This window comes from Prionailurus bengalensis, chromosome E1 (genome assembly GCF_016509475.1).
Source record: "Prionailurus bengalensis isolate Pbe53 chromosome E1, Fcat_Pben_1.1_paternal_pri, whole genome shotgun sequence".
Lineage (NCBI taxonomy): Eukaryota > Metazoa > Chordata > Mammalia > Carnivora > Felidae > Prionailurus > Prionailurus bengalensis.
In genome coordinates, this window is record NC_057347.1 from 27087726 (window position 1) to 27099019 (window position 11294).

The window sequence follows — 11294 nt, forward strand, 5'->3', positions numbered from 1 at the left end:
TTAAAAGTATAAAAACTGGATTTCAGGACATTAAACAAGATGCACTAGCAGACTCAGCATGTTATTTTCAATATGACAAAGAATGAAACTATTTATACAGAAAAATGCATTTATATTATTAATAGTTAATAACAAAGCAACCGTGGGGCGCCTAGGTAGCTCAGTCAGTTAAGCATCTGACTTCAGCTCAGGTCATGACCTCCTGGTTCATGGTTTGAGCCCCGTGTCCAGCTCTGTGCTGACAGTTCAGATTCTGTGTCACCCTCTTTTTCTGTCCCTCTCCCATTCTCACTCTCTCTTTTTCTCTCTCTCTCTTAAAAATAAACATTAAAAAAATAATTTTAAAAAAATAATTAGTTTTGAATTACCTTAGCAGTTAACAAAGTAAATTATAAAGGAGAGGATCAAATCTCCAGAAAACAATGAAAACCTTAAAATATCAAATAATGACCCTAAGAATTCCCTTAAAGATCTAAAAACCTAAAAGAAGATTTCAATATTGAGGGCAAGGGCCTAATATCATCACAAAAGAGATTTCCAAACCAGCATGTGGTCTACAGTTATTTATAAAAATATATATTCCTAAACTTTTTTTGTTAATATATGAGTAAGAACTGGGCAGCCTGGGTGGCTCAGTCGGTTAAGCAGCCGACTTCGGCTCAGGTCATGATCTTGTGCTCTGTGAATTCGAGCCCTGCATCGGGCTCTGTGCTGACAGCTCAGAGCCTGGAGCCTGCTTCCAATTCTGTGTCTCCTTCTCTCTTTGCCCCTTCCCTGCTTTCTGTCTCTGTCTCTCTCAAAAATAATAAACATTAAAAAAAAAATTAAAAAAAAAAAAAAGAGAGTAAGAACCACCTCCTCAACAAAACAAAAATACACACATATTATTTTTACATTAAATGCTAATCACAAATTATAAATAACTTCTCTTTAGTTTTACATATCAAATTCCGTAATAAAGTAGTTTTACTAAACAAATCCTAAACCTAATTCATCACTATTTATTATGAACAAATATCAGGGTAAGAGTTTGCATTTGCTCTTTGAAATTACAAAAGAACATCATCATTCTTGAAAATCAGATTAATATGTGCTATTTCAAAAGAAAACCATCTACTGTGTTTATGTCTCAGATGTACCTAGATGTATGTTTCTAGAAATTCTTTGGCACTGGCAAATTAGGTTTGACTTATGGTACTCTTATCAAGAAATTATAGCCCTGGGGCGCCTTGGTGGCTCAGTCAGTTGAGCATCCAACTCTTGTTTTCATCTCGGGTCATGATCTTGCAGTTTGTGGGATGGAGCCCTGCATCAGGCTCTACACTGTCAGTAGAGAGCATGCTTGGCTTCCTCTCTCTTCCCCTCCCCGACTTGCACATGTGCACAGGAAAAAAAAGAAAAAGAAAAAAAGAAATAATAGTCCTCATTTCAAAAAAATTACCAACAATATTTTTGTTCTGTTGGGAGAGACACAGTCCACTCTTTTTTTTTTTTAATTTTTTTTTTTTTCAACGTTTATTTATTTTTGGGACAGAGAGAGACAGAGCATGAACAGGGGAGGGGCAGAGAGAGAGGGAGACAAGAATCGGAAACAGGCTCCAGGCTCTGAGCCATCAGCCCAGAGCCCGACGCGGGGCTCGAACTCACGGACCGCGAGATCGTGACCTGGCTGAAGTCGGATGCTTAACCGACTGTGCCACCCAGGCGCCCCGAGACACAGTCCACTCTTAAACAACACCAAGGGTTGTCCAAGGCTCTTGAAAAAATGAATATGAAAAGACTTCAAGGGAAAGTCCCTTCCCTAAGGAAGGCTGGTTCCCTTAACGTTCTGTTTTATGATCTAGGTGCTGGTTACAAAAATGAGTTGTTTGTAAAATTAATTGACCTAAATACTTGGGATCTGTGCACTATTTTGTACATATGTGATTTTTCAATAAAGTTTTTTAAAAAATTAGTCAAATTATCTATTCTAGTGAGGAATTACCTGTTGTCATAGATCCGTAACATGGCAATATTAACAAACCATCCAGAGTTGTATCTTGAACATCATAATCATAGTCAACAGACTCCGCCATCTGAAAAAGTAACTCACAACTTTTTTCAATTTCAAACTGACCTGAAATGAGGGAGGAAAATAACGTCAGCAAATGAACAGCAAATATTATTTAAGAATGGGGGGGGAAAAAGCCTTCTAGATTAAAATTAGTTTTGCATAATAGTTATTTTAAATCTCATTTGATCTAAAGGAGATGAACACATAAACTGTACCAAATCTCAACAATAAAATTAAAAACTGAACACCAGTTCCCAAGCAATTTAAACCTCTTCAGGAATAAAAATGTTTATAATCTTCAAGACTTTCATCTTGTTAACACAGTATTTGAGAAAGACTCAGTAAAGTTAATCATTAATATAGGAGTATCTAGTCCAAGAGATACTGCATTTAGGTGTATTTCAAAATACTTAAAGTAATCTGAAAAAGGCAGCAATTGTTACAATGTCTCACTTCTGACAGTACAAGGCAGAGTAGGAGGAGAGCGATGAAATGACTCATTTCTGTTAGTAGGATGCTGCTAATTGAAGAATCACACTAGTTTAGGATTTAACTAATCTATTTTTGACTTCCAAAAAAGGCCTGTCTATGAGACATGGATTTAACACCTCATGTACTGCTATCACACAGTACCATCCCACCACTCGAAGAAGAAAGGAGCTGGTAGGATGTCTTTTGAAATAATGGAATTAATCATTCAGATCCAGGACTGTTTAGTGTGGTCACACCTCTATATAAGGCAGACTAAGAAAAATATTGATACTTTACCATTTAATATCTTTTTACTAAAAGGTCAGTGTATTTTATGTATGTTTACTAATGAGACTGGCAGTTTTTATGGCAGTATAGAATTCTGTTATATTTCTTATATAAGGCATGACATCTACAACTATTCAGATAAATCATAAAAAGGCAATATGAGTTAAATATGAGCCCAGATTTCCCAACAAAAGTAACACTCTATTGTGTCACATTTGCTTCTCATAAATAGTTAAATTTTTAAACCTGATACTGAATGCTCACCAGTCAGGAAAACCAGTATGTCTCCAGCCATTTCATTCAAATGGATATCCATGGTCACTTTCACAATCTAAAGCAAGAAACACAAGCATAATATGCTATAATATAATATAGTGGAAATAGAGTACCCCACTCCCAATCATTTCCCCTTGTTCCACAGAAAAATTAAATTTGGTTCTCAAAAGTGCAAGGAACTATGAGGGCTGCCATTAAAATAAAAGGGAACAAATGAATTACTAAACTACTTAATCAACTAGAATCAGAATATAAAAAAAAGACATAAAAAGGATGTCAAGTACTACCGCTTGGATATATGCAGTATTTTCTCTGTCTCGTGGGCCAATCAAATTGCAGAATTTTTCTCTGACTGGATAAAGCCTTCCAGGTATATCAAATATTGGACAATTTCCAAAGAATGCAGAGAGCTTGGCTAATTCCATAGTTGCTGACATCACCACAACCTTCAAATGCTCTTTCCTGTTAGGAGACTTCTCCTGAAATAATTTCTTTAATAAGCCAAATAAGATGTCCTGAAAAAAAGTAAATTTCTAATAAGTCACAAGTATACCTAAAAACCAACTTTTTTTTTTTTTTTTTCAACGTTCTTTTTTATTTATTTTTTTTGGGACAGAGAGAGACAGAGCATGAATGGGGGAGGGGCGGAGAGAGAGGGAGACACAGAATCGGAAACAGGCCCCAGGCTCTGAGCCATCAGCCCAGAGCCCGACGCGGGGCTTGAACTCACGGACCGCGAGATCATGACCTGGCTGAAGTCGGACACTTAACCGACTGCGCCACCCAGGCGCCCCTAAAACCAACTTATTTTAAATATTTTGCTTTCCTAACCAAAGAACTCCTATTTCAACAGATTAAAATGTAAGTAAGACCAGACAATTCTCTACAAGGTAAAAGTTACCCCAAAGAAATAAACTAATAAATAACCATTATATTAAAATACTCACTGTAGTTAGAGTTCTCTCATGGGCTTCATCTAAAATGATGACGCTGAACTTGGTAAGATTTGGATCTCCCAGAATATGTTTCAGTAAACATCCATCAGTCATATATTTGATTGCAGTTTCCTAATGTTCAAACAGCAGAGTATATCAACTTACATATACAGTGTTACAGAAATTCACCCCTACTTTACAGACTAAAATTTCCCCCAAATGTACAGACATTAGGTATTCTAACTAATCTGACTAAATAAAAAAGTACATAAAATAGCCTAACAACAAGGATGGTAAATTATAAAACATGTGACCTACACAGGGACAGAGATAAGGAACTAAGGTGGATATTCTAGGATAAAGCAACAAAAGTGACCAATACGGAGATATAAAGTAGTCAGGGGAAAGTGGTAAGATAATGCGATGCCTTCACATGAGCAAGCTGTAGGAAGCAGCAATGAAATGCGATCCATCTCCATCTCAGCCACTGTTTTAGAGGACTCAGGAGAAAAGGTAGACGAAATAGGTGCACAATTTCTTTTCACTCTCTTCTTCCCTCACTACTCTCTTATTTTAAAAACTATGTAAGCCGACTAGCATTAAAAACAAGGTGAGAGGGGCGCCTGGGTGGCGCAGTCGGTTAAGCGTCCGACTTCAGCCAGGTCACGATCTCGTGGTCTGTGAGTTCGAGCCCCGCGTCGGGCTCTGGGCTGATGGCTCAGAGCCTGGAGCCTGTTTCCGATTCTGTGTCTCCCTCTCTCTCTGCCCCTCCCCCGTTCATGCTCTGTCTCTCTCTGTCCCAAAAATAAATAAACGTTGAAAAAAAAAAATTAAAAAAAAACAAACCAAGGTGAGAATAAGAACTAAAGGCTACGAGTTAACAGCAATATAAACATAAAACAAGGGAAGACAAAAGAAAGAAAATTCCCCACTTCCCACTAGGAAGGCAAAGACAGTATTTTGGGAAGTCACTGTGTGCCATAAATGATGGCCATTCCTATTAAGAACCATATTCGGATAGGGATTGTTTTGTATGTGATACAAGATTTAAAAAATCCTGAGGGAATATAAATTGTGACCATTAACTACTAAAAATAAAACAATTTTAAACTTGTTGGTACCATGAATACAGAAGATACTCGATAAATACTTGCTTACTGACTTTTCTAAGTTGTCCATTTTCCATTGACTTTAGCAATACAAATATACAACATGGATGAACCTTGAAAATATTATGATAAATGAAACAATCCAGACACAAAGGACCAAATATTATATGATTCAACTTATAATTGGTACTTAGTAAAGGCAAATTCATAGAGATAGAAAGTAGAATAGAAGTTACCACAAACTGGAGGGAGGGGGGATGGAGGGGCTAATGTTTACTAGATATAGTGTCTGTTTGAGATGATAAAAAAGTTCTGAAAATAAAGAGCGGTGATGGATACATAAGATTGTGAATGTATTTCATGCCAATGAACTGTACACCTAAAAATTATTAAAATGGTAAATTTTACATTATATATATTTTAATACTATAAAAATTGTTTTAGAGAATGCAAATGTAAATTATATATCAAGGATTCTTACAGCTAAAAAATAAGAGAATCTTTAAAAAAACAAACATGTCACTTACAAACTAACTGAGAAGAGAGAAAATAGGAAAGCTAATTCATTCACAATGGGCAACAAATCATTAACAATGGGCAAAAAAAATTAATTCTTTTTTTTTTTAAGTTTATTTTTGAGAGAGAGTGAGACTGTGAGCAGGGCAGAAGCAGAGAGAGAGAGAGGGAGAAAGAGAATCCCAAGCAGGCTCTAAGCTATCACTGCGGAGCCCAAAATGGGGCTCAAAACCCCAAACCATGAGATCACGACCTGAGCCAAAATCGAGAGTCGGATGCTTAACTGACTGGGCTCAGGTGCACAAACAAGATTAATTCTAATCTGAGGCTTTGTTTCTTAAAATTATAAATGCAGGGGCTGGCTCAATCAGAAGAGCATGCAATTCTTGGATCTCAGGGTTGTGAGATCCAAGGGGAAAAGTGGTAAGATAATGCAAGCCCCATATTGGGTGTAGAGATTACTTAAAAATAAAAACTTTAAAAAATAAATAAAATAAAATACAAGTGCAAATTTGAAGTTAAAATCTTTCATAACTTTCTCCAATCTGTCTATAAGTTTACAGGACTTATAGCAATAAAACCTTTGTACCTTAGAGCTGCAATCATCAAAACGAACTTGGTACCCTACTTTGGATCCCAAAGTGCATTTCATTTCTTCAGCAACCCTCTGAGCAACTGATATAGCAGCTACTTTTCGTGGCTGAGTCACCCCAATCATACCATGTTGTGAAAACCCTATCAAAAACAGAGGTAAAAAACACAAAACTGTTAACAACTGCTTCCAATTAGAGCTAAATTGTTTCTGGCCAATCAACACAAACTGTTCAAATGTTTCCAAAAGAAAACCCTGCAAATCAACAACATACCGTTTTACCCAACGTACCATGGAGATTTTAGTAATAAAAAAATAAAAATACATATTCAAAATATACATATTTTAATTAGCTTTTTCCAATTTCAGTCTAATGATTTACACTAAATAAGTCTAAAATTTTTAATCCCTAGGAATCCCATAAATTCCACAGAATTCCTAGATTTACTTTTGCCACAGAAGTTTAAACATACCACCTTTCATATTTTTACCATTTTAGTATTTCTGAAAGATGCATCTTACAATTGATGCTTTTTTCTTTATTAATAGGATGCAAAACTATACTATTGCAAAAATAGTATGCAAAAACAAGACATTCCATGTCTTAAAAAATGGCACATCAGATTTAATGGATTAGAATAAGTTAATATCAGAGAAGAAATTTTCATCTTTTATATGAATAACATCCAATATAATTTTGCTCTATACCAACCTTATGATAGGAAGTTTTACCATATTGAAGTTAAAGACACTTTAAGGGTAGGAAATTTGTTAGTTGGCTTGGTGTTATGGAATCAGGGAATAAATATTTGCCTGACAACCCTCTGGAGAAGGAACCAAGAAATACTAATGTCAGCAACAGATATCACTATATCCCTTCCTCCTGAAAATTATTTCAATACCCAGTGGTTAACTGCAAGACAACCTCATTCTATAGCAGAGAATCATTATCTACCTATAATTTTATTTGAGATTATTATGACAGTTAAAAATGGAAAAAACATCATCTGAATTAACTCCTGAATGTGAAATAACACCATAAAAAAGCAGGAAAGATGTAGGGAGGTTGTGTAAATAGAAGAATCGGGACTGTAAAACAAATGGTGGGTATTTGTGCAATACAGAGTCCTATTAGCTTTTAAGAGGATTTTTTTTAAGTTTATTTATTTATTTAGAGAGAGAGCACACACTCGCACATGAGAGGGGAAGGGTCAGAGAGAGGGGGAGAGAGAGAATCCCAAGCAGGCTCCACGCTCTCAGCAGACCTGGACTAGGGGCTCGATCCCACAACTGTGAGATCATGACTTCAGCCAAAAGCAAGAGTCAGAGGCTTAACCAACTGAGCCACCCAGGTGTCCCAAGAGGTTATTTTTTAAATACTCCCAATATTATCCCAGAATAAAATTACCTGCTTCATATAGATATTTTGGGAGTTGAGTGGTTTTACCACTTCCTGTATTTCCAGTAACAATAAGGAATGAATTGTCCCTCACAGCTTGAATAAGCTTTTTTCTTTGTTTTTGAATAGGAAAAGTTGGAGTAGTTCCTCCCTCCTGTGATGTGCATCCTTTCTCTTCTGTAATAACAGAAAAACAATTGTGCAATTAAAAGGCCTGTAAAGATATCTCTAACTCAATTTCCCAGAACTGAATAGAGAAAGACAACACAATTTGGGGGCTGGAATGGATCGATCCATGACTTCTCAGGTAAGTCACCTTTGTCAAATTGGTATGTAAGGGTTTACAAGCCCAGAACAACTTTTTAGTAAAATCTAACAACGTGAGCATTGCTAATGCACGACTCAGAGTACTTGACAAAGTGGGCCTAGCACAAGGCAATGTACATGCGAGCATACCCATACAGAAGCACAAAGCCCAATTTTATTAAACAATAGACCAAAAGCTAAAACACTGCAGGAAACTCTCGGCTGAATTTTAAAAAGCCACCTGTGTTTGCTTCTGATTCATGGTTCAAGTTAGGTCCCTGTTCAGAGTGACTGATATCCCAGAAGGCCAAGTGGTGGGTAACCATGGAAACTGGCTCCTGGAAACTGGCTCCCTTCATACCATACCCAAAGGCAGGCTGGCGGCCCGACGAGCGGGGCGGGGGGGTGGGGGGGGGGGCTGGATGGGTAGAGAACAAAGGCTTTAAGAGCCTGTTTAAGAGCAGAACGCGTCTAGGCGTTGGGGTTCACTTTTTTGTCCCCCAGCAGGGTTTTCACCCAACTTGGATCTGGGACCGCCCCCCTCAAAACCAAAGTGCTCACTGGAGGCAAAGTTCGCCTCCGGCTTGGACGGCGAGAAGAACGCTGCAGCCTCCTCTCCACTTTTCTCTGCTCGCCAAAGGCGTACTTTTATCCCCCCAAAAGCCCCCATGCCGAAACTCCCGCTGGCCTCCGCAGCGTCCCGCGGACCGCACCTCTATCAGCGATGGAAACAGCCGAAGGCCGCTCTTCCTGAAGGTCTATTGACCGCTCACCCTCCTCCTGCCGCCTTGGCGCCCTGCCCGCGACGGCGGGAAACCGGGACATAGACCTGGCCCGGAGCGGAGGTGAGCACGTCCACCGATCTGGGGAGATGGGAGGGGAAAGGCGAAGACGCGCCCTGATGACGTCGAGGTGTTTACTTCCGCGCGTGCGACTTGGAGCGAGGGGAGGGGGAGCTGTTAGGTGACGTGGCGCCCTGCCGCCGGAAAGCTTCCCCACACCCGCGACCTGGCCGGGCCCCCAACCGGGAGCCCACCCCCGAGGGTTTCCCTCCATCTTCGGGTGTGTGCTTCGCCTCGGGCCTTGATGCCGCCCCAAGGTCCAGAAGGGCCTTCTCCCACTTGTGCGCAGAAGAGCCAGGTGATACCCCTTTACTAAGCTACTGTGGTCAGTGTAACCCTGTTCTGCCTGCACACACTATTGTGATGTGACCCTTTGCCAGAACTGGAACCTTTCTAGAGTGCAGCGTTTCCAGGACACATTCTCACCTTGCTCAGTCTGTAATCACCTGTTCATTTCAGAACTACTGCGTTGCAGAGCTGAACTTCGAGTTCTGTAGTGTCCAAAACCTACGGCCCACACGCTATGCATTTCCTTCATAGGACCCTGCATTTCAATGTATTTTCTTCCTCTTTCTCACAACTAGACACAAAAGCAGGAACTTTAGAAAACCACAGTACATTTCGGCCCAGCAAAGTAATTCAAAATAAGCCATCAATATTTGTTTAATTTTCTGGATGGATTAATGAATTATTGATTTTCAGAGGATTTAAGCTCACTTAATGGATATGGATTTCTTGGAAACCACAATAGTTGAAAGGATAAACACACAACAGAGGTGGGGCGACTTTTTCAGAAAAGGTACTTTGTGTGTGTGTGGGGGGGGGGGGGATCTTATTATAGAACCTTCCAATTTTGTAAGTAGTATCAATTGTAACAAAATCAATGCTGGAAGAAGATTGTTTCCTGGGCTTTTCAACTATTCTTACTGTTAGAATTAACCAACACATCCTGCCAAACAAGACAACTCGAAGTTGTCCCTTCACCATTAATTAAAGGCCACTATGCTCCTATCTGATCAGGCTTCAAAAGATGTCATTGGACCCCAAGATTTTTCTGTGCTCATAAAAATGTACCAACTGCTTTTAGGTGGGACTGATTAACATCTCCTAAAATGCAAGCTTATTGGATTTTGAATGGTACCAAATGAAATCCAGCTAACAGCTCTATAGCTCTAAAACCTGGGTGCTACAGGAATAAACCTAGCAATAGGAGAATATGTCAGATTTCTCTCATCCATTAAAGGAATCTCCCAACCTTCTAGATTCTCTTAGAAATTCAAAATATTTACAAGTCAGAAAACAAAGCAAAAAATACATTTGTAGTACAGTCAAAGTATTGGTGAATAACAGGGCATGGTATTTTAGTATATGGCACTATACTATCAAAGTCACTTCATAAGAAAGTGAACAGAATCATTTCAGACCAATGATAGTTACCACTTATTGGGCACTTAATAGTCAAGGATTTAATATAAATTTTTTCATTTATTCCCCACAAAAACTCAGAGAAGTAGATTATTGTTATACCTAATTTTCACATGAGAGAATCAAGGCTCACACACTTGCTCAAGACAATAAAACAAAGAGGTAATAGGACCAAGATTTGCCACATTAATAACCACTATACAGTGATGGGAGATGGAATTCTCTAAATTATCTAAATCTTGGTGCCTAATATGTTTTCTTTCAATGTTTTCAAGTTAACTATTATAGAATGACTCCATTCTTGATTGAGAATCACCTAATGAGAGTATCCAGGAAAAACCCCTGCAAACTGAGAATAAGGAAAAGTAAAAGTGAAAAACTCAAATGTTGTTTAACGTTGTTGATTTTAAAATCAAGGACATTTAAAACATGTTACCATTAATAGCCATATGCAATAGCCATATGCTCCAGGCTACTCCAAATTAAAAGAACAATTATTTCCCGTTGAGTTAGTTTACAAATTTCAATGGCAAACAAGATACAAATAGACAATAAAAATAGAAAATGCATGGGTTGAATCTAAGAAGAAAGGTTAGTATTGCAAACAACACTGAATCTATTTCCTGTTATCTTTGGGTCACAAGAAAAACCTGAAATAAGTTATATTTAAAGAAATGTGAGGAGTCAAATTGCACCCTGCTGCTATTATCTCATAGGCAGTCTTTCAAAATATTCTTGAATCCCACTTCTCTAAAGAAGACATCCGGATGGCCAACAGGCACATGAAAAGATGTTCAGCGTCGCTCCTTATCAGGGAAATACAAATCAAAACCACACTCAGGTATCACCTCTCGCCAGTCAGAGTGGCCAAAATGAACAAATCAGGAGACTCTAGATGCTGGAGAGGATGTGGAGAAACGGGAACCCTCTTGCACTGTTGGTGGGAATGCAAATTGGTGCAGCCGCTCTGGAAAGCAGTGTGGAGGTTCCTCAGAAAATTAAAAATAGACCTACCCTATGACCCAGCAATAGCACTGCTAGGAATTTATCCAAGGGATACAGGAGCACTGATGCATAGGGCC

The 11294-nt window shown here is 38.6% G+C and overlaps 1 protein-coding gene across 1 annotated transcript in view; it reads right to left on the minus strand.

Moving 5' to 3' along the window:
* The window catches only part of DHX40 (DEAH-box helicase 40), a 49511-nt gene extending 40645 nt beyond the window's left edge, over positions 1-8866 (minus strand). The window contains exons 1-7 of the mRNA XM_043583900.1: positions 8659-8866; positions 7649-7816; positions 6238-6383; positions 4036-4155; positions 3376-3603; positions 3077-3143; positions 1985-2116 (exon numbers count right to left, since the gene is read on the minus strand). Of these exons, the coding sequence (XP_043439835.1) occupies positions 1985-2116; positions 3077-3143; positions 3376-3603; positions 4036-4155; positions 6238-6383; positions 7649-7816; positions 8659-8770 (973 nt within the window). The 5' untranslated portion in view covers positions 8771-8866. The remainder of the gene's footprint in view (positions 1-1984; positions 2117-3076; positions 3144-3375; positions 3604-4035; positions 4156-6237; positions 6384-7648; positions 7817-8658) is intronic.
* Positions 8867-11294: the final 2428 nt, after the last annotated feature.